Below are 23,564 nucleotides of genomic sequence, written 5' to 3'. Positions count from 1 at the left end.
CATTAAGCCTCACCTTAGACATTTACCTTTTGCCCTCTGATCTATTCCATGTCTTTCCCCGTTCTTCCTTACATTGCTGGTGTGTATGTGGGCAGAGGGAGGTCGGTTGGGGGGAGGCGTGGGTTACAGAGAGGAGAGAGAGCTGACCCCTTTAAGGAAGGTGCCATGGGAGACAGGAGGGTGAGAGGAAGGGAGAAGCCATCGTATTTCTCCACCTCTCTTGCTTCCTGGGGTGGCAGCTTCAGCAGTGGCTCCAGCTCCATCCACCAGGACCACCAGGGTGGTCCAGCCTCAACAAGGTGGCCCCAGCTCCTGGGCTCTGGCAGCTTCTCCGTCTCCCATTATACCTGCTGGTTCTAGGGGTGGCCATAGCCTCTTGCTATTGCCGATCTCTGGATAGCCCACTGTTCTCTGTTTTGCATCTGAGATCCACCATCACCTGTATAACCAGCTCCCTGCACTGAATTCCCTCTGCCTGAAACGCCTGGTGTGGTCCCTAGATCCCCCTGCCCTGGACCCTGGCTAACAAAGGGCCTGGGTGTGGTCAGGAGCTGGGTCTGGAGCTTGCGTAGAGGTCTAGATAGACACAGCCTCTGTCACGAGCAGGTCATGGAAGGGAACAGAGGGTCAGTGGAGAGACAGAGAAGACACCAAGCACGGGCTTCCAGCACAGTGCTAGCAGTTCAGGGCTGGGGGGGACTGCCCCAGGTGTGGGCCTACTCTGTACTCCAGCAGAGTCGCGATTCCCAGGGTCGCTATGGGGATGCCTGGCAGGATTCGCCCTAGGTAGCTATCGGGCTCACCCCTTGGCCCAAGTTTCCACCCAGCCAGAAATGCAGCCCTCCAAAGGGCTGACTGCCCGTGCTGGAATCATTTATCCAGTTGGATCTTGACGATGCATTAAAACAACTCCATCTGGATAACAAGCTGAAAGGGCCAGCCCTACCTAGGCCTCCAGAGGCCACAGTTCTGGTGTCATCCCACTGGCAGGCCTGTCTCACACCCGAGGATGCACTGGCCACTTGAATCCATTATAAATTACCAGTCTGGAAATAAATATCATATCTGGGTCCCCAGTAAGTAACAGATGCATGAGTACAGAGTGAGATAAATGCATTTTGGATGCAAACCTCTTTCCCATTGCTCACAGACAGATGGAGGCAGGCCCAGGCAGGTTTGCGGTTGATCTGTGTGCTGTGTAGGTGGGACTTCAATGAACTCAAAGTTCTTTTAAGGTTAGGAAGTTTCTCTACCAGCTCTTGGCAGATGCCCGGAGGAGCCCCAAATGAGCAGTCCATTTCCTTTTATCTCCAATTGCTAGAGTCTGGTCGTTGGCATGTTTTCTTTCAGGGGACCGTATGGGTTCCAGGAGCCAGAGAGGCTCTCTGGACTCAGGCGCCACGTGTGGACAGGCCCACAGCAGGCAGGCGTTCGTTCCATATGCATTTATCAAGGTAGTGGCCAAGGCAGACTTCTCCATGCTGGGGACACAGCCACGAGCCAGCCCATTAAAGCCCTGCCCTGCTGGAGTTCTCATTCAACTGGGCAAACAGATGCGAAGCATGTAAATAAACAAAGACTTTGGTGTTAAGTGCCCTGAAGAAAAGTAAAGCAGAGAAAGCACTCCCCACCCCCAAAAAAAGGTGTCAGGATGGACTGTCTGTGGACGTGACTGCTGTCCCAGCAGAAGCCTGGATGGGAGGGGAGAGCAAACCCCTGGGTTATGTGGGGACAGACACAGCTGACGCAGTCCCAGGGAAGGGCCAGCGCTAAGGCCTGTGGATGGAAACATGACAGCCAGCAAGCGTGGGGAGAGTGGGAGGAAAGCTAAGAATATTGCTTCAGGGATGAAATGGGAACCACAGGGGTGCTGAGATGGGCAAACCAGGCTTAAGAGGCCCGTTCAACCGCAGTGAGCTCACAGAGAACACTTCTCTGGTCTCCTTAGTTGAGTCCTCTCCCAGGCGGGGCTCCCCAGAACCCTAGATCTTTTCCTCGGTGGCCCTTATCTTAACTTGTTGACGTCTACAGGCTGCTTAGAACCTGAGCCCATATTCATCTGGTCCACTTTTGTATCTCTAGGGCCTTGTACCGAGTAGTAGATGCTCAGTTAATACCTGTTGATTGAATATTGAAGGACCGAGTGACCAAACGAATGAACAAAATAGCTAACCCAAGTCATTGAACCTCCACAATTGAAGTGAATGCCTTGCTCAGAATTCCATCCCATTGATGTTGAAGTGCATTGTGAGTGAAGTGAGAGTGTTAGTCGCTCAGTCATGTCCGACCCTTTTGCCAACCACATGGACTGTTGCCCACCAGGATCCTCTGTCCTTGGAATTCTCCAGGCAAGAATACTGGAGTGCATAGCCTTTCCCTTCTCCAGGGGGTTTTTCTGGCCCAGGGATCAAACCCAGGTCTCCTGCATTGCAGGCGGATTGTTTACCATCTGAGCCACCAGGGAAGCGCATTGGAATCGTCCAGATTCCATGCATTTTGTCTTTTGCCTTTTGTCTGCCAACCGGGGCATTAAAGGAGTGCCCCAAGCTCACCTCAAAAGATGTGTTCATGCATGTATGCCACAACCATCCTTTGCTGAAAAAGCTGCACCCAGCTCTGGGTAGCCTATCCAATGGCCCAGAAAGAGAAAGTATTAAAAAAAAAAAAAAACTTACTGTAACATACATTATATATAAGGGTGTTGATTGGGCATCTCCCAAGCCCTGCAGGACAGCTCAGGAGGAGAATTCATTTGAAGTGCAGTGTGGGAAGCTGGGGACGTAGGGTACCTGGAAGGGCCTCAAGAGGGTCAGCTGGGAATGAGTCTGGAGACAAGGATGGAGACAGGTGATCAGTCCCACGCTAAAGCACCTGGACGTTATTATATAGGCAGCAGGGAGCCACTGCGGGCTTAAGTGGAGAAATAATAACAATAATAATAATCAGGTGGGCATTGGGACGTTCACCCTGGCAGGAAGCAGATGGACTGTGGGACCAGACGGGAAGGTAGGAGGCAGGGAGGCCAGCGTGAGGCCTTGGCCCAGATCAGGGAGGATGAGAGCTGGAAGAAGGAATGATGGTGGGGAATGACAGAAGACCATGGACTTGAGAGACCCCATCTTTCCACACTCCAGGGTACTATTTTCTAGTCCCAGACTTACTCTGGGAAAACTCCCAGAATCTGTTTCTCCTGTGATCCTGAAGAGCACAGGGCGGTCTTGACTGGGAGGAACAGAGCTCTCTGCCTTTCATTGTCCCCCCCACCTCTCACGGCTCAGAGAGGGCCTCAGTTACTACATCTGGAGGGAGAGCAGAGAGGAGGGAAGGATCATAAGGATCTCAGAATCCCTCACGGCCAATGCAGACTTTGAATCGTGGTAGGCACTCGATAAATGCTTTCCAAATACACAGTAAAATAATAATAGCAAGGGCGTATATGTTAAACTCTAGACTACGGCCTGACACATGGTAACGGCCATCTATTAACTCACTTAATCCTAACCGCAAGGCTATAATGTAAACCCTGTTATCCCTGTTTAACAGCAAAAATCAATTAAGGCCCAGGAGGTTAAGTAACCTGCCCCAGACCACACAGCCTGTAAGGAACAGAGCCAGGATTCACACCCAGGCTATTAAATTCAGAGTCAGCACATAAGCACCATGCTATGCTGCTTTTCTTTCTTTTTTAACCGTTTATGTTATTGAAGTACAGTTGCGTTGGTGTTCATTTCTGCTGCACAGCACAGTGCCTCAGTTGCACAGCTCTTTATGTTCTCTCATATTATTCTCCATTATAGTTGGTCACAGGATACTGTAGTTCCCTGTGCCCTACAGTGTGTGTGTGTGCCCCATGGGCTGCAGCGGCCGGGTTCCTCTGCCCATGGAATTTTCCAGCCAAGAATAGGGGAGTGGGGTGCCATCTCCTCCTCCAGGGGGTCTTCCTGACCCAGGGATCAAACCCGCCTCTCCTGCATCTCCCACACTGACAGGCAGATTCTCTGCCACTAGCGCCTCCTATACAGTAGGACCTTGTTGTTTCTGTATATATAAATAAAAGTTTGCATCTGCTGATCCCACTCTCCCAGTCCATCCTTCCCGCACGCCCTCCCCCTTGGCAACTACAGGTCTGTTCTCTGTGTCTGTGAGTCTGTTTCGGTCTTGTAGATATGTTGGTTTGTGTCTATTTTGGATTCCACATACGTGACATCATATAGTATTAGTCTTTCTCTGACTTACTTCAGGCCTCCCTTGTGGCTCAGCTGGTAAAGAATCCGCCTGCAATGAGGGAGACCTGGGTTCAGTCCCTGGGTTGGGAAGATCCCCTGGAGAAGGGAAAGGCTACCCACTCCAGTATTGTGGCCTGGAGAACTCCATGGACTGTATAGTCTATGGGGTCGCAAAGAATCAGACAAGACTGAGCAACTTTCACTGACTTACTTCACTTAGTATGATAATCTCTAGATCCATCAAAGTTGCTGCAACTGGCATTATTTTGTTCTTTTGTATGGCTGAGTGGTATTCCACTGTCTAAATGTACCCCATTTTCTTTATCTGTTCATCTGTCCACAGACATTGTTTCCATGTCTTGGCTATTGTAAATAGTGCTGTTATGAACACAGGGTACGTGTGTCTCTTTGAATTATAGCTTTGTCTGGACATGTGTCCAGGTGTGGGATTGCTGGATCATATGGCAACTCTATTTTTAGTTTTTTGAGGAACCTCCATGCTGTTCTCCACAGTGGCTTGCTCCAGTTTACATTCCCATCAACAGTGTGGGACTGTTTCCTTTTCTCCACACCCTCTCTAGCATGTGTTACTTGTGGACTTCTTAAAGTGTAGACCATTCTGACTGGTGTGAAGTGTTGATTTGCATTTCTGTAATAATTATATGCCACCATCCTGGTTGGTCTCTCTCAAGAGCTTGTTTATTGGGCATTCACTCTGGGTTTCACACTGTACTAGGCTCCACGAACAATTTTTTAAAACTTAGGAGGCAGTGTTTGTCCCCAAGAAGCTGACAACTTTCCTAAGAAGATAGGACCACTCATACAAAGAGTCTAGGTGGGCGGATTGACTCCTGGTGGTTAATCCAACCATTGTAGCCATGACGCTGCCCTTGGGTTGGGACTGATGGTTTATTTGTTCATTAAACTTTATGACTTGTGTTCTCCTGAGATTAAAAGTGGAATTTCAGGACTTTCCAACAACTTTCCACCAACAGGCTCCGTATTTGGCATCTATATCTGTTAGACGTACCCATTCATTCGTTTACTCATTTAGGCATTCAGTTATTACTGATTACGTTCAATGTCATGTATTAAATACAGATCTGTCTCCAAAACTTGAACTTCTACCCAATATGATACATTTCCTCTCTGCAACAAGAAAGGGGACCCTCCATGTAGTCCATGCCCAGACAGAAGAGAAAGTCATCCTCAACCTCTCCCCAATGATTAGGCTGATGAGGCAGCAGAGTAACCCCGCATCAGAGCCCAGCAGGGTCTACTGAAGACCCTGAAATGTACAGGAAAATATCTCTGAATTAGAGAATGGCTCTGTCAGTCTCTGGGTCACACCCACCTGGGGCCCTCTCCGTGAAAGGAGCGTCCGTTCCAAGCCCAGCCCTGTGGCAGAGAGGCAGTGTGGCAGCCTTCCCAGCTCTTTTTCTAATTGTTCCTCGCGCAAGGGGTCAGCAGTGCATTAGTTGTTTTCTCTCTGGTGCCCTCTGGGGCCTCGCCCAGTGTTCTGCATGGAATCATGGCTTAGGAAAGGCTTGGTGGTGGGTGATGTCCCACAGAAACCTGAAAATTCCTTCTCCACCTCTTTCTGGGTGTGCCTGGCCACAACTGATGCCCATCCAATCTTGGATCCCAGTCCATGGCTCCAAGGCAAGCCTGTTTGGGGCCCCTCTCAAGGAACCATAAGAACAGCTAACATTTAGCAGCTGACTCAGCACTTTATGTGCATTCGCATATTTAATCTTCACCACTTGTCTGGGAAATGTCTAATGCTAGCCTCATTTTGTTTATAAAGAAACCAAGCCTTGGAAAGGATAACTATTAGTACTGGGCCATTCGCAAGCTTAGTCTAGAGGCCCTTCACTGTGCTTTTCTCTTCTCATCCAGGGGTACCATCGACCTCGGCACTACATCGCAACTCAAGGTAAGAACCAAAAGGGCCCTTGCCTTACATGGGGGAGTGGAATAAGCTTCCACCAGCCAAGACGTTACATAGGAGCAGGGCTGCAGAGGCTCCAGAGGCCTTTAGGTTGCCCGTTTGTTTGTTTGGGAAGGAAGGAGGTGACAGGTTCAGCAGTGGAAGTGGGGGAGGGATGCAAGGGAGAAAGGAGGGGGTGTCACTGGGAAATGGTCAAGAGAGATTGGGCCAAAAGCACTGGCCTCAGGCACATGCCATCAATACCCACCATCCCCAACTGGAGCTGACGGTGCCTTATCTCCTCAATGGCTGTACACCTGGAAGAGACAGGATGCCAACTCTCCTAGAAAGCAACTTACTAGGGTGTTATCAGATCTAAAAATTACTCTCCCTCTCAAACTGTTCTGGGAGGAAATCCTGTGGGTGATTATATATGTGGGCGATGACATATATAAAGATACCTACCCTTCATAGTGTTATCTACTAGGAAAACAAGTGAAAAATCTTCAGCGCCCAACAAATGTTAGATTAGTTAAAGTGTGATACTTCTATATTATGGAAAATTATGCAGCTATGAAAAATTTCGTGGTAAGAATTTTTAAGGGCATGGAGAAATGCATGTAGTAGGTATAATGCTTCTTATAATAAATACATATATACATATTTATATAGAGAAATGGCATTCCAAATTTTGTATCAAAAGGATGTATTACTCTTATAATTTTAAAAACAATGAAGGCCCAGGACATTAAAACAGAAATTTCCAAGGAAATTGCTTTGGACTCTCAGATCCTATCTCCCATTTCTTTTTTCTTTTTTGCCCTGCTTTCTGCCCAGGCTCCAGGAAGATGCATTTGTCAAGCTGAGAATTAGGCCTCTTCCATTTGTGTTCTCAGTATCTGACTCCTGGTGGCTCCTCTGCCCTCTAACCCCACCCTCACCTCAATTTCCTTCCCATCTCTCGCTGAGGATCTAGAGCCCAATTTTTGAAAATTCCCTTAAGCTATGTTATTTACCCTGAATACAAGATGGTGAGTTGGTGGGAAAGTAGAGCCTCTGGGAGGAGTCTGAGCAGGAGGACAGTGAAGAGGAGAAGCTGCGGACATGCAGACCCTGCACGTTGGAGCGCAGCTGTTCTCATGCCCCAGTTTCAACTACTTGGGTGTCCGACAGGGAAGGCTGACCTCACTGTTATTCACCCATCCGGAGCCTTCACTGACCAGCCACGAGGGACAAGCCTCTTGTCTGTTTCCTGGCAGTTTCAGCCTTTGACCCTGTCCCATTCTCTGTTGGCAGGTCCCATGCAGGAGACCGTAAAGGACTTCTGGAGAATGATCTGGCAGGAGAACTCGGCCAGCATCGTCATGGTCACAAACCTCGTGGAAGTGGGCAGGGTAAGCCCCTCCCACGGGTGCCTGGATAGAGGATGCTGGTTGGCGAGCCACTGCCCAGCAACTCTCTGTTCCAAGCGCCTCTCGTTCCGCATTTCACCCTCATGGCCCCTACGAGGGAGAAACCCTCCCTCCTGTTCACACTCGAGGAATGAAGGTCTCTACCCTTCAAACCCCACCCCCACCCCTTTCTCCACCCTCACACTCTGCTGATGCCATCGTCTCGTAGACTGAGGGAATCACAGCCATCAGATGTGAGCTCTCATCTTCACACTGCAAAGCTGCACTCTACTCATGTCTACAACCATCTTCTCATTCTTCCCCTCTATTATTGGGCTGGACCTGGCTGTTTCTGTTGACCTTCAATGGTAGACTATTGGCTCTTTCTTATGGCCCAGCCTCATATGATAAATCCCAGTGCCCTGAATCACAGATTCCGCTCAAAAATTTCTCATCCTTCCCCTCTCACTCGGAAAATAATCCTTTCCCATTGCTAGATCATTTTCCTCCGCATGCAAACATCCTGAGTACCTTCCCCCTTAAAAATGGAAAACAGGCAAACAAAACTGCTTCCTCTTGTCCCTGCTTTTCCGCCCAACCCTGAAGACCCACACACAGGTTCTGCTTCTTCACTTCCGTTCTCTTCCACCCACTCCAATAGCTGTTCCCTCCATCCCAGCATCAGTCAGTGTCCCCAGCATCCTTCATGTCGACACATTCATGCCTCTTCTCATGGCACTCAGTCTGTCAGCAGCATCTGACCCTCTGTTCCTCGAAGCTTTGACATTCTTCAGGGTCCAGACCTTGGTCTCTCACTCTGTTCATCTTGACTCTCTCCTCTGTGGTCCTTAGCGACTCCTAGGGCTTAAAAATGGGACTGCTCTTGCCAGTTCGCTTTCATCTACTTGATGTGGTGTGGGTGGGCTGCTGGGTTTAAAGGCAGGGTGCACAGATGCTAGAATTAAGAAGGGCTCTTTACTTATCACATGCGCTAACTAAAGAGTGCGCAGGTAAGTTTGTGTTTTGGAAAGAACCAGATAATCCAGTAAAATTAAAGGAGTCCCAGCCTCCAAGATAATGGACAGGGGGAGGATCTGGGCTGTCAGTCGTAATTCACGGCTGTGGACATCTCATGGCCTAATAGGAGTTTAGGGCCGGAAGAGACTTTGTTCTTGAGCCCACTCTTATTGAGTCCATTCCCCAGTTTTACAGATGAGGGAACAGACCCCAAAGGGTGGAGTAACTGCCATAAAGTCATTTAGACAGAACCTAGCCACTGTCTCTTGACTGTTGACTCTCATTATAGAGGTCATGATCAAGACCGCTCCCCAGGGACTCTGGCCCAGGGAGCAGCTACTGTGGACCACACATTCAGCCCAGGATTTAAGAATTCGGAGGCACATTCTAGCCTGTTCTACAGATGTCCCCACTGGAGACAGAGTCCCTTGATTATGAGTCTAATTTGATTGGGGGAAGGGACAGGAGAGCCCTCTCTTCACGGAGTTCCGAGAAGGAGCCGAGTTCTCTGCCAGACACGGGACATGCATTGTGTCACTTCACCCTCCCAGCAGACGTCCAGGACGATGTTCCCGGTCATTATTCAGATGGCCTGGCTTTGCATCCTGGCTCCCCCACCCTTACTGACAGTTGATCCTGAGCCATTTTCTTGGGTTCCCTCTGCTTCCGATTCCTCATCTGTAAAACGAATAGGGCTAATGATATCTACTTCATGAGAGTATGGTGACCAGTCATTAAAGTAATCTGTGTAAAGCATACATAGAAGACTTAGTCAGCAGGGCCAGAGAGGGTAAAAGCCATTAGCCAGTGTTAGCTCCCATTCATCACAGGAAGCTGAGGCTCAGGGAGGTCTCAGGACTTGCTGGAAGCCTCACAGCGACACAGCGTTAGAGCCAACAGTGCATCCATTTGCCTGCACACCCTGTGGCACTAAACCAGCATTTCCCTAAGTGGGTTCCATGGGCTGCTCGTCTGCAGGATGCTTAGCTAGCAGAGGGTTCCATGGTTAAATACGTTTGGGAAATGCTGTGGACTCTTCGCCCCTTTCGGAGAAAGTGCAAAGATGTTAGCGTTAGCACGTTCAAGCAGCTGAGCAGTCCTGTAGCAAAAGCGGCCTATTTAACTTTGTTTAATCCAGCATTTCCCAAACTCATTTGACCACAAAACCTGTTTTTGTTTGTTTTTGTGTCTTTTTTTTTTACCTAACACCTGTCAGCACCCAGCAGGACACACTGTGGGAAATGCCACGCTGGGCCGCGCGGCGTCCCCTGGAATGGTAATACTTTTGTTCTTTTAAGGGGAAAACCATCTCTTTCTCCTCCCGCGGCATGTGACTCGCAGCCAGGTGTGGGAGTCGCTTGTTCACAGTGCCTACACCCACGCGCGGGGCAGAGAGCAGTGGCAAATGTCTTCCTTCAGAGCCCAGCACCTGCCTTCCTGTGCCCAGCCACGAGCCTTTCTCCTTAAGGCCCACAAGCCCCACCTCATATTAACGTCCCTTTCCCAGCCACGTCTGCTTCCACCTCTGCACTAATTCCCACCTTTTATTTTCATCTCTGCTGATATTACTCAGCTGCCCCAGCATATCACAGAAAGAGGGCTCTGCCAAGGGCAGAAAACTGGCCACATGACTTTGGACGAGTCACCAAACCTCCCAGTTTGAGTGTGATGCTCACCTGTACCATGGGGAGGGCTCACCCAGATCTAGTTGATCTATTAGTGTGATCATGGGTTTGAAAAGTACCAGGAACTCTGCCAAGGAAGGTACCCCATTTATTCCCCACACCTCCGGCTCTTCCGGTAGCCAGCCTGTCCCTGTGCATTTTGCCCCTCCCCAGCCCTCCCTGGCCAGCTGGGAGGGACTCCCTGGTGGCTCAGTTGGTAAGGAATCTGCCTGCAATGCAGGAGACAGGTTCAATCCCTGGTCAGGAAAATCCTCTGGAGAAGGGCATGGCAACCAACTCCAGTATTCTTGCCTGGAAAATCCTATGGATAGAGGAGCCTGGCAGGCTGCAGTCCATGGGATCACAAAGACTCGGACATGACTGAGCAACTTAACAGTTTCACTTGGCCAGCTGGGAGCCCCTTGACTGCAAGTCCACTGAGGTTGCCCTTGAGTTTATTATGACGGGAAGGCCAGATGAGACGGCCGCTCATACTTGGCATCCACTCACTCGTACTGTCCCTGTCCTTTCCTGCAGGTGAAGTGCGTGCGCTACTGGCCCGATGACACGGAGGTCTATGGAGACATTAAAGTCACCCTGATCGAAACAGAGCCCCTGGCGGAGTACGTCATCCGCACCTTCACTGTCCAGAAGGTGAGCGGCCCTGCAGCTGTGCAGAGCCTGCCCCCACGCCACGCCAGCTTGTTTGCTCATTCAGGACTCATGGTGACCGAGGCGCTGCTCTGCCCCCATCCTGTACTGGGCACCAGGGGGAGATCAGGAGTCAGCATAGATGTGGACCCTGCTCCAAAGGATCTCACCACTAGTAGGAAGGACAAATGGAATTCACTAGATTAAGGAATAGAATAAGGACATATAGTGATAAAAGTCACAGAGGAAACATGCCAAGGAGGGAAACACAAATCCACGGGAGGATGAGGTGACCAGAGAGGGCTTCCCGAAGGCAAAGGCATTTAAGCAGACAATGAAGGGTGAGAACGAGCCAGCCAAGGGAAGAGCAGGCAGGGGGAGACTCATGCAGAGTCTGGAGGGGAAAGAAAATCTTGACATGTGCTTCTCAACTGGGGGCAACTCCGTCCCACCAGTGTCTGGAATCATTTTAGTTGTCAAAACCATAGTTGCCATTTTATAAAAACGCCAATATTGATGATCCAAGTGGCCATAGGACTGAGGATGCAAAAGCATTGGGATATCAATGCTTTGAGAACTGTACACTAAGCCTAACTCCACTGCATATCCACGAGGGTAAGCCATCATCCTGGTTTGCCCCAAGACCACCTGGCTTAACCATTGAAAGTCCCATACCCTGGGAAACCCCTCAGTCCTGGGCAAACTGACCAAGTCACTTAGTCACTGAATGCCAGCTGCCCATCGCCTGCTCCCAAGGGGCATGGCTCCTGTATAGCTGAGGGCAACTCTGTGAAGCAGGGGTAACTGTGAGCTGTTCACAGCCAAGGTCAAGGGAGCTGGGGATGGTGCAGTGGCCCAGGAAGGAGCATCTGGGTGGGCACCAGCGCCTTCTACACAGCCTCCCGACTCACCCAACCATACCCATCCTCCACGTAGCAGCTGCCGTGATCCTCCCCAGGTGCCCATCTGGTGATGCCCTTCCCCTTCTGTGCTACCACCTGGGAATCCTCCCCACGGCTCCCCAGTGCCTCTGGGATGAGGTCCAACTATGGCTCCCCAGTGCCTCTAGGATAAAGTCTGGAGGTCTTAAAGTGGAATAAAAAGCCTTTCAGGATCGAACCCCCGCTCCGCCTCCCATTCCCTAGGCCCTGCTGCCCATCATTGCCTGTCTTCCACCCTCCTCTGGAGCTGCTCTGGGCTGTTTGTAATTCTGTTCAGGAACTAGGCTCAGTCCTGTCCCTGGGCCTTGGCCCAACTGCTGCTTTGCCTCGGAATCCCGCCCTCTCTTCGCTGTGTATCTCTCAGGCCTCAGTGTATCATAACATTAGGAGGACGGACTGTGGAGCCAGACAGCCAGGCTTTAGATTGTAACTTTACAGCTTACTGGTTGTGCAACTTTGGACACATTCCTTAACCTTGCTTTAGCCCCACTTTCCTCATCCCTAAAATAGAGATGATGATATGAGGATTAAATGAATGAATACATTGAACTCATCAGAAGAGTAACAGGCACATAGTTGATGCTTCATAAACATCAGCTATATATTCTCACTGTTAATGTTTCAAGACTCAGGTCAGGCACCCCCTCCTTCAGGAAGACTTCTCTGATTTCTCTTCTCCCTAATGGGGTTACACAGTCCTTTCTGTACTTTAATGGAATTAAAGGTCCACTTTGGGGCCTGTCTCCCCCATTACACCATGCTGTGTTCCAGGGACAGGGACTATGGTTTTATTTCCACCTTCCTAGTGCCTAACACAAGGCTGGGTACAGATAACCCACCCTGACTATCTTGGAAAAATGACAATCAAACACCCTTCCTATTCAGCGCCTCTACTATCTGCAGGAGATTGCTAAGTAGAGAAAGGCGGTTGGGGGGCATTTGTCTGTGGACTAGTTGAGAAGCCCCTTTAGCCTGAAGCGGGAGGGGAGGGGGAGGATGGGAGCGTGGGGCCCCACCGTCCCCATCAGCCAGAGAAGTTCTGCTTTGCTTTGTTTCACATTTTATCATCCCAAATAAGAATCTAGTTCATAAGAAGTCTGCCTTTCTGACTTTGAAAGTCATGGAGACTGTGGTAGACAAGACTGGAGAACTGAAGAACACCAGTCCTCTGACACCGAAAGGCCTCGTGTTCCCCTGGAAACAGCTTGAACTTGGAGTCAGAGGCTGCCATCTTTCTGAATCTGTTCTGCTAAATACAAGTCCCATAAACATTTATCAAAAGAGGGTCCTGTGGGCAAACAGCGTGGGTGTTATCAGAGCCCTTGGGAATTCAGCACGTAAGTTAGCACAGCTCAGGCTCTGAGAAGTCCTGCAGTGGAGCGGTCATTCCCAAGTTCCCGGATGTGGCAGATGCGAATCCTCCAACACCTATTAACCCTCAGAGGGCCTTGTCCTCCCTGACAGCAGGGAGGCTGGTGTGGCTGACAGCAGATGTGGCTGCTTGTGGCCTCGGGGCTCGCCATGGGTGCTGGACAGGGTGGGGAGGGGGGCAGCAGCTGGAGGAACAGAGGCCCGTTCTCTCCTCAGAAAGGCTACCACGAGATCCGGGAGCTCCGGCTCTTCCACTTCACCAGCTGGCCCGACCACGGTGTCCCCTGCTACGCCACCGGCCTCCTGGGCTTTGTCCGCCAGGTCAAGTTCCTCAACCCCCCGGAAGCCGGGCCCATAGTGGTCCACTGCAGGTAAGTGAAAGACCCCCCCAAAGCAAGGAGGCCTCTGCCGCTCTGCTGTCTCGGCGAGGGGTGCTCCAGTGGGCTTTATTCTCTGCTGTCTTGGCGAGGGGTGCTCCAGTGGCCTTTATTCTCTGCTTTAAGTGCACCCTGCCTGTGTCCCCTCTGTCCAGCCCTTTCTGATGAGACCAGGGTCCTGAGGCCTAAACAACCACAGTAATAGTAGCAGTAGTAGCTTGTCATTGTTGCTGTTGCCCTGAGGGCACGGCCTTGGCACTGACAGCATCTGCTCCACACGCACTTCACCCACGTCACTTCATTTACTTCTCACCCAGCCTTAAGAGGTGGCCGTGGTTATCATTCCCATTTTACAGATGAGCAAACCAAGGCACTGAGAAGGTAGATGCTTCGTTCGGGTCGCACAGGTATGAAATGGCAGAACCAGGGTATTAAACATTTTTTCCCAGATGCTCCCCTTCAGCTCCTTGGTATGGTGGTGGGGTGCCCCCTGGAAGTATGCTTTTCTTCATTTCTGTTATTTTAAAAATCAATTTCTGGCCTACAGGATCCTTCATAGAGAGAAAATGGACAGTGTCAGGTTTTACCTTATTATGGAAAAGGGATATTTTCAGCTCTGACCCAGAAAGTCACATTGGGAATGACAGGCACGTCTTAGAATCCTCCTGGATGGAGATGCAGTGTCGTGTCAAGGGCATCCCGAGTCAGAGGAGGGCAAATGTCTGGACCTGAAGGCCAGCGTGCCCACTCCCTCTCTCCCAGCGCCGCTCTTTTCCAGTGTGACCTTGGGCCCAGTCCATCTTTACAGACCCTGCATGCTCTTAACTGCATGCAGGTTACTTCTGCCCTGACAGTGCCCACGTCACTCAAGGTCTCGAGCCAGATCAAGGAGAGACGCACGGGCTACAGCTGTCTCAGAGCCCCTTTCTCAGGCAGTCTCCATGTGCCTTTATCACAGCAGCAGAGCGTGAGTCAGAAACCCCATTTCGCAGATGAGGCCACTGAAGATACTGATCACCCTCAGACTGGGAGCATTCTGCGTATCTCTCTGCTTTACATCTCATGACAGTCCAAGGGCAGTAAAATGTTCACCCTCAAAGGTTGGATGGCATCATTGACTCAATGGACATGAATTTGAGCAAGCTCCGGAAGACGGTGAAGGACAGGGAAGCCTGGCTTGCTGCAGTCCATGGGGTCACAAAGAGTCAGACACACCTGGGCACCTGAACAAGTCCCATATCCCAGAGAGCAGCCAGAGCAGGCATAAGGAAGAGAGGGAGACAGTGGCAAGTGTTTTTCAGGCCCTCCTTGCATGATGCCACATGTCTGTGTCTCCATAGCAACCCACCCTGTCACACCTGAGCAGGGTGGTGCCCAGTCCCGAGGCTGTCCTGAAGATTAGATGGGTTGGCCAACATATACTTTGTGGGCTTCCCTGATGGCTCAGATGGTAAAAACTCTGCCTACAGTTCAGGAGACCTAGGTTCGATCCCTGGGTTGGGAAGATCCCCTGGAGAAGGAAATGGCTACCCACTCCAGTATACTTGCCTGGAGAATTCCATGGACAGAGGAGCCTGGTGGGCTACAGTCCATGGGGTCGCAAAGAGTCGGACATGACTGAGCGACTAACACACGCTGAGTGATGCATTATGTACCTAAGAGAATTCCAGACAAACAGTAAGCACTTAAAAATATTACTCTTCTCTGCTTCTCCGTGCTGTCCCCTCCCCAGACTATTAATCCTTCAGGGAAAGAACCATGTCTGACTCATCTCTGCATCGCTGCTCCTGAGCCCACCATCCAGTGCTCAATAAATATTTGTTGACTAGAAGTAGCGACTGTTTATGAGAAATGGCTGTGTAGCCAGGCACAGGGTGAAGCAATTTGCACGCATTGTGCTTTATCAACATAATTTCATGCAATTTACATGGATTGTGCTATTAACACTATTATTATCAGCCTCGTTCTATGGATGAGGGTATTGAAACCCGGAGAGATTAAGTCATTTACTCAAGGTCACACAGCTAGTAAGTGGTCAAGTCAGGATTTGATCCAAAGGGTCTGACCCCAAATAGTAAGCGCTTAATTGCTATGTGAAGCTGAAATGAACAGATCAGTTCTCCCAAGCACCCCGTAGGAAGGAGTGTTACATGTGAGAAAACTAAGGCTCATAGAAACCAGACAGCTTGTTCAAAAGAGAGAGCTGAGGCTCAGTTTAGTCACTTTCTCAGGATCTCCCACCAACACTGGGATTCTGTCTGAATCCCAGACAGTGCATTCTGTCTGACCTGTGCAGCATACTGCCTGTCTGCAGGGTCCTTGGGGACAGAGCTGGCCCCACCCCAGGGACCCTAACGCAGGCCCCTGTCCTCTCTTGCAGTGCTGGAGCCGGAAGGACCGGCTGCTTCATCGCCATCGACACCATGCTCGACATGGCCGAGAACGAAGGGGTGGTGGACATCTTCAACTGCGTGCGTGAGCTCAGGGCCCAGAGGGTCAACCTGGTGCAGACGGAGGTGAGTCCCGGGGTGGAGGCTGGCCTGGTCACCCACAGCCTTGGCCAAGGAGGAGCCAGGGCTGGAGGCATCCTACAGAAAGAGACCTGGGCATGGGAGAAACAGGAGGGGCTGGATACGTGGCTGGCTATGGTGAGACCATCACAGAAGCTAGGACAACCCTGCCAGCCTGAGGTCCCCCAGGTCAAGGACTCCCACCAGTGAGGAAGGTGCTGGGGGCCCCATCTCCAAGGGCATCTAAGCAGTGACTGAATGGCTAGTGTCAGGCATTCTCTGAATAGAGTCCCTGCCTTGGGTGAAGGAGGAGAGAGAGAAGGAAAGGACTGGGATTGACTGAACACTTACTGTGTGCTGAGTATCGTGTGAGGCCGTGCAGGAATAGCTCACTTGGTAGAGTCACTGAGTTCCTGAGCCAGGCTCCAGGGACTCCAAGAGAGAGAATGCACAACTCCTGCCCACAGGGAGAGGCAGGCCTCCAGGGGTCCAGATGGAGAGTCCCAGATGTGAGGGACAGGGAAGGGGTTCATCTTTATTGCCAAGCTCCTACTTTGTGCCAGGCATCACCCCAGGTCCTCTGTATTCAGGGTATTATTTAGCTCCTGCTAGTACCCCGATTTTATAGATGAAGAAACTGAGAAATGGTGTCACCAAAGCTTCACATAGCCACATAGTGGTAGGACTTGGGACCCGGTGACCCCAAGGCCCACGTGCTTTCCCCTGAACCGCACTCCTAGAAGCCCTGGTCTCCCCATCTTCTGGTTCTAATGCAGCTGGAGGTGCCCAGGCGGCACAGCTGGGGCAGACAGCTGTATCCATCATCCGCCTGCCTGGAGAATTCCCCTGGGCCTGGCCGGTCACCACTGGCTCTGCAGGCAGTCTTCTCACTTACAGGCTGTTAGACCCTAGGACCCTGCTGCGGCCTCCGAGCCAGCTCCCACAGGCCGGGCTGCAGGCTGCTAAAGCCAAGAGGCTGCTTTATCTGTTCTGAGGTTCATGCTCGTGGAAGGCAGTCCGCTGCCTGGCATTAGATGCATCGTGGTCTTTGCTATCAGGTGGAGGAGACAGACGTTCTAATAAGAGCATCATGATGCCTCTGATAAACATTTCATATGAAGAGATGGGCCAAGTCCTACAAAAGAGTCACTCAACAAATGTTTGTTAGGGGCCTGGAAGGAAAAGCACCAGCTTCTGCCTGGTGGGCTTGGAGCAGACTCTCCCGAGGGAATGAGACCTTGAAGGTGTAGAGAAGGGGGATGGTGTCCAGGAGGATTGGGGCAGGTGCAAAGAGCTGGGCTGGCAGAGGGGGGTGACCTGCGCTTCCGGAGCAGAGCCTGAAGCCAAGAGTGGAAGCGCCAGTGGTTTAGCTGGGAGCTGATCCCAAGGCTCCCGGGTCAGCGAGTGAGGAAGTGAAAGACAGACTCGTTAACATTGCACAAGTATTTTACAAGCTGTTTGACCCTGTGGACAGCTGGAGCCCAGTCATGCCAGGGGAACTCTGAGATGGTGAGGAGCAGCTCTTCAGGTCTCCCACCCAAGAGACAGGGAACGCAGACGTTCACCCCCAAGTCTCCACCTGCCATTGCTTGAGGCCTCCTTCCCAGGGCAGGAACTGTTCAGGCCTTCTGGCTTGCCCTGCACGCACAGCCCAGGCGTGCCCTCCAGGGCCAGAAATAAAGGCCCTCGGCATGAACCTTGAAGGATTTGCAGTGAGCGGCCTTCAACAGGGAGAGGTGAAAGGGTGGCCGCGGGCTGGACACAATTAGCCCCTTTCCAGAAGTTTCTAATTTTACACAGGCAGTCTTACACAGGGAGCAAAACTCAGCAGAGCTCAGAGAGCTACCAAGAAACACAGCTACTTGGCCCTTTAGGTCGTAGGGTAGGAAACAGTGATTCTGGAGCACCCCAGTGAATCACGCCCACCCTTGAGAGGTGCAGGGTGGACTATGGACAGCAAGCTCCAGGCCCCGCTTCTCCCCCAGTACCTTGACTCTGCCTGCTCTACCTGGCAGGAACAATATGTGTTCGTGCACGACGCCATCCTGGAAGCGTGTCTCTGCGGCAACACGGCCATCCCGGTGTGCGAGTTCCGCTCCCTCTACTACAACATCAGCAGGCTGGACCCCCAGACCAACTCCAGCCAGATCAAAGACGAATTTCAGGTACGAGCACATCCCAGGCTCCGTGATCCAGCCAGCTTCAGTGCCACTGAGCACAGTCTCGGGACTTTGCTTGCAGGAACGACTGTGTCTGTATCCTTCCAGTGTCTGCAGCTGAGAAGGAATTTCAGAACAGAAAATGCAAAGCCATAAGCAACTACTCCCCGGCCGGTCACTGAGTGACTGCTGACACCTGGTTATTGTTTTCTTTCTTTTTTTTTTAATTAAAAAACACTGTGTTCTGGAACTAAGGTCTTACTTAATTCTAGTCCAGGTTGTGGGTGGAGACACATAGGTGTGAATTTCATGCTCTTTCATTTCTGGAAGGACTCAGGTTGTCTCAGTGTTTCTCTACAATTGGAACGTGTCCTCGATTCTCACAATTCCAAAGTGGGGTCTCGAGACAAGTGGCATCAGCTTCACCTGGGAACTTGTTAGAGACACAGAATCTTGGGTCCCATCCGGCCCGACCAAACGAGAGTCTGTGATTTAACATATCTCCGGGTGATTCAGATGCACATCAGACTTTGCAAAGCATCACCTGAGGGCACAGCTCAGGCAGAGCAGATGCCCCTCGGAGCCCAGGATGGTGACAGCTTCGGTCTGGAGGCCTGGACTTGAATCACTGAGCGAGGCAAAACCAGAGCCCAGCCCATTGTCCCGAGGTCAGTGTCAGGGTCGTGTCTGGGCAACAGGAGCTGAGAACAGGCAGGGGAAACAGGGACACTTCGGGACTAAAGGGGCCAACGCGGGTCCCTGGTTCCGTGGGCAGACACCTCAGCCAGGCCAATGTCTAGTGCTACTTCCAACAGGTAGACTCAGTTGATTCCACGTAGAGACTGAGCACTGAGTGGGGAAGAGGGGAGCACTCGGAGCCCCGATGTTCACAGAGCATCTAGTCTGTTGGTTGGGGCCGTTCAGTTCTGGTCCCACACTTACTGGACTTACTCTGCCAAACACAAGCCCTGAAATTTTGTACACATGCTGGAGCTCCCTCCAAGGGGGTCCCTCACCCATCCTGGACAACTCATCTAAGCATCCTTCCATTCTCACACATTCTGTCTTTGGGGCATGCTGGCAAAATCCCTCCCCTCAGTCTGTGACACTTCAAGTGAGGCTTAAAAGTCATTATGGGATTCCCTACCCCCATGCCCCACCTTGTGACCTCTGTTTCATGCAGGATGGCTGAGAGGAGTAACTTAGGTCAAATGATGGGCAGGTGTTCAGAGACTGGGTCTGAGCCCCCATGAGGGTATGCCATCCCTGCAATTTTGGCCCTGCAGAGGCGTCCCCCAGACCCTGGCAGAGGCTCTCAGCCCCAGGGCCCAGATCAGCCAGCGGGAGATGACAGCGTCACCACGGACGAGAACAGTTCTGGGAAAGGGTCTGGAGGGCAGGCCTGGAGGATCGATGGAGGGAGGTCAGGCTGAGTTTGTTCAAGGGAGACTGTCTAAGCCACGCCTGCCGATCTGCCTTTGCACCCCTCAGACCCTCAACATCGTGACTCCTCGCGTCCGGCCTGAGGACTGCAGCATCGGACTGCTGCCCCGGAACCATGATAAGAATCGGAGCATGGACGTCCTGCCTCTGGACCGCTGTCTGCCCTTCCTCATCTCGGTGGATGGAGAATCCAGCAACTACATCAACGCCGCACTGATGGACGTAAGCTGAACCCTGCCCGGGAAAGCTCCTGGCTGGCATTCCCAGGAAAAGCTTCTTCCCAAGGGGGAGGCAACTGCAGCCTGGGAGGATGGGCCCTGACTCCCCCTCCACCCCCCCCCCGACTCCAGTCAGCCTCTCCCTCTGATCTCATTGGTCCCAAAGACATTTCTCCCCCTGAAGGCTCTGGTACAAACCTGTATCTAAGCACTGTGCTTTTAATTGCTTTGCATTTATAAAGATCCTGGAAAAAATAGATCAAAAGCTTAAAGTGAGTCCCATGACATTACAGTGAGGCTACAGACCTGACCAGTCCCCCTTCCTGCTACCTACAAGCTGACTGTCAGCCTGAAGTTCAGTTCAAGAAACATTCTGTGTGCCAGCCAGGTTCCTACTATTCTGTTAGTGGCCCTGCCTCCTGCTTTCTCAGCGTCAAGTCCCAGAAGGCCTGGTTTGGGATGAGGGGTCGTGTTCCTCCCCGAGAGGGTCCGTGCTCCTGACTCGAACACACCTCTCTGGGGCCCTCCAGCTACTTCTGGCTGTCACCCCTCCAGTTCTGGGTGTACAGATGTTTGTAGCAGGAAGGAAGCGTGTATCATCTGGTCTTGTTCACACACTTTCCAGCAAAAGAAACTGAGGCCAGAGAGAGAGACTTACTCAAAGACTCCCAGAGCACTACTCACAAAGCTGGAACCTAGGACTCCTATCTTACATTTTAGAATTTATTCCTTGAGCCTCCCCTCAGTTTGCTTGATCCAGAAAGACACAGACATCTTGCCTCCCAAGATTCCAGACCGAGAACAACATAAGCCTTCCAGGCCCTTCTCCCCATCTATGCCTGAAATCAAGTCCATCCAGCCCACATGAACCTCCATCTTACTTAGAACAGGAAGGAACATGGGGTACTTTCTCCTGAGGTCAAGGCCAACCAACTCTGACCCCCTGATTCTCTGAAACTTTCTCCCCAAGCATCCTAAGTGTTGGAAGCAGAGAGATGACTAGAAGTCAGTGCCTATCCCAGTTCTGGGGGGCCTTCCCTGGCCTGTGCCCATAGGGTGCCCAAGTCCTCCATGGAAACATGGCTCTGGGTCCAGAAGCAAGGAGTCTTGCTTTCTTGATCAGATAAAACGGATGGATGTGGAGGGAAGACCTTTGGCTTTAGCTTGGAGTCTTCTGAGATCAGTTATATGTGTGTGTGTGTCTGTGTGTGCGTGTGCGTGCGTGTGCATGTGCAGATGTGTGTGCATATGTGGTGAGAGATGGGGCCTGGGGTGCACCCACACTTCCGAGCTCTTCCCAGCTTTGTCTCCCACTTGTCCCAACTCCCCCTCCCTGCCTTCCTCTTCCAAGGATCAAGCACGCTCCTGGCCTCTGCTTAGTAGGTTAGATGCCGCCCAGAGTCAAATGCCTTCTGCCGGGCTCTGATGCTGATTGTATTCTCTTTGCCCACAGGGCATTTCTCTTGTGAGCCATCACTGGGGTCTTTGCCTCTCTTACAGGAAAAAAAAAAGGTCCTTATCTGTATTCCAGCACAGTCTGTGCATTATCTGGTAACCATGGCAGCTTTGCTCCTAGCAGAAAAATATGAAGTCCTCTGGGTTAATTTTTAATGTTTCCCCTGGTAAAGGATGATGTTATCCATGAAATGGATTGCCGGCTGATCCCCGAAACCCGGCAGGAGCACGGATCTCGAACATATTTTCAGATAAGGCTTTGTCAGGCGTGCTGGCCTAATAGAGCATTTATCACAGAGACAGGGAAAAAGGAAAGAAAACCAACATTCACTGACTGTTGGGCAGCACGTCAGACCCTGGACGTAGATTGTCTCGTCCTGTATTTGGGTATGATTGTCCCCATTTTTCCAGAAGAGGTAGTGAAGGTCAGAGAATTTCCATGACTATCTGCAGGTCAGCTGGCTCAGAAAGGGTGGAGCCAGGGGTCTGAACTCCAAGACTTTCGACTCTCAAAGCCTAGATTCTTTCTCATGTCTTGAAACGTCTGCAGACCAGCTGTCTGCAGCTGGAGCCTGGCTTTGGGGGAAACTCCGTATTCATTTCTCCTAGATTGAGTTCTCCTAGACCCACTGGTAGGAGAAGGCCCTTGGGGACAAGACCCCACAGTGCATCTGTGGCATCCACAGCTTCAAGGCATTTTCTTTGCTCCCAGGAGACGACAGAACAATAGAAAGTGCTCCAAGTGTCCTATGTGGCAGAGGTTTTTGCCAGAGATTTTTTCCTGGTTGCAATGTGCAAACTCTTTCCCTCACCATCCTCCTGCTGGTTTGTAACTCCACAGAAAACAGGCACAGACCATGGTTCAGGAAAGCTTGCTGAGAATGTGGGTTACTTCTCAGGTTCTACAAACCATTAACCAAGCAGAGACACTCCCCAATCTTTTCAAACACCTTCTTACAGATACTGCAATGAATAGCACCCAGGTAATGCTTCAGATGTAGTCCAGACTCACCCAGTCCGTTTTCTCTGGGCCTCGGTTCCCCAGCTGTAACCCAGGACTGAGTCTATTCAGTTGTTTCTGGACCTGTACTGGGCATCCAGTGTGTTGGCCTCAATACTAAAGCCAAGGATGAAGAACCGAGTGAGGGATGTGCCCGCCCGCCAGCGGGCTCACAGCTGGCTCATTGCTGCTCTTTTCATCTGCATATCTGTTCAGCCTGCACCACAGGCATGCCTCTGGAGTTATGAATCCCATCTTCCAGTTGAAGAACCTGAGATCTGGAGCGATCTAATAGCTTGCCAGTGCACAGAACTGATTTTAAAAAGTCACTCTATAAATGCGCTTGAATGAATGAATGAATGGCTGGCCGGATAAATGTATGAATGGGTGGTTTATAATGTGCAACTGGCAAAGCTGGGTTTGAACCTGGTCTGCCTGATTCTGAAACCTGGGCACCTTCACCGCCCCATTGGCTCACAGAACACCATGCCCACCTTCTGCTAGGCCACCTCAGCCCTCATTTAAGCCTTGGGCAGAAGTGAGTCTCTTGAACCATAAGCCTCTTCAGGAGGCTCTCTGGACTGAGCCACGCTCCCCTCCAGCACTGTGGGCACAGGGGCACAAAATATCCCTTTTATCCCAGGAAGTGTCTTGGCCAGCAGAGCAAATATGCATCCAGGATCTTTCATATTGTAATGTTGATTCTTTGCTGAGCTCCAAGACATAAATAATTTATTTGGAAAATCCCCATCCCAAGTGACACCTTGCCAATGAAATGTCTGAGTTGGGAGGAGAATGAGTTCATTACGAGAAGGTCCCCTTTGCCACCAGGGCACCCAGAGATAAGAACGGGCAGGGGCTTTGTGTCATCCCTCTGGCAGACTCAGGGGCCTCTGGCAGCCTCCTGGGCTACCTCCTCGTCAGAACATTGCTGACGGGTGTATATTTCACGAGGCCTGTGTCATTCTTTTCAGAGCCACAAGCAGCCTGCCGCCTTCGTGGTCACACAACACCCTCTCCCCAACACCGTGGCAGACTTCTGGAGGCTGGTGTTCGATTATAACTGCTCCTCCGTGGTGATGCTGAATGAGCTGGATACTGCCCAGGTAAGAGAACGCCCAGCCCGGCCCGGCCCGGCCCTGGGTGCTCAGGTGTGTTAGGGCAGCCACGCCCAAGGAGTGGAGGGAAAGCCCTCTGCTGCCTCTGCCCAA

At 51.3% G+C, this 23,564-nt stretch overlaps 1 protein-coding gene across 2 annotated transcripts in view; it reads left to right on the top strand.

Annotated features, from left to right (window-relative positions):
• Positions 1-23,564, top strand: part of PTPRT (protein tyrosine phosphatase receptor type T) — a 1,142,536-nt gene that overhangs the window by 1,097,919 nt on the left and 21,053 nt on the right. Inside the window, exons 20-28 of one of the 2 annotated variants that reach the window (XM_055545060.1) lie at positions 6,126-6,162; positions 7,453-7,550; positions 9,781-9,840; positions 10,766-10,882; positions 13,408-13,562; positions 15,949-16,084; positions 18,094-18,243; positions 19,729-19,902; positions 23,328-23,459. In XM_055545060.1, the coding sequence (XP_055401035.1) occupies positions 6,126-6,162; positions 7,453-7,550; positions 9,781-9,840; positions 10,766-10,882; positions 13,408-13,562; positions 15,949-16,084; positions 18,094-18,243; positions 19,729-19,902; positions 23,328-23,459 (1,059 nt within the window). The remainder of the gene's footprint in view (positions 1-6,125; positions 6,163-7,452; positions 7,551-9,780; positions 9,841-10,765; positions 10,883-13,407; positions 13,563-15,948; positions 16,085-18,093; positions 18,244-19,728; positions 19,903-23,327; positions 23,460-23,564) is intronic. The other variant, XM_055545059.1, reaches the window with a different exon arrangement.

This window comes from Bubalus kerabau, chromosome 13, assembly GCF_029407905.1.
Source record: "Bubalus kerabau isolate K-KA32 ecotype Philippines breed swamp buffalo chromosome 13, PCC_UOA_SB_1v2, whole genome shotgun sequence".
Lineage (NCBI taxonomy): Eukaryota > Metazoa > Chordata > Mammalia > Artiodactyla > Bovidae > Bubalus > Bubalus kerabau.
The sequence above is the reverse complement of the archived record's forward strand: the minus strand, read 5'-3'. Positions and strand labels throughout refer to the sequence as shown.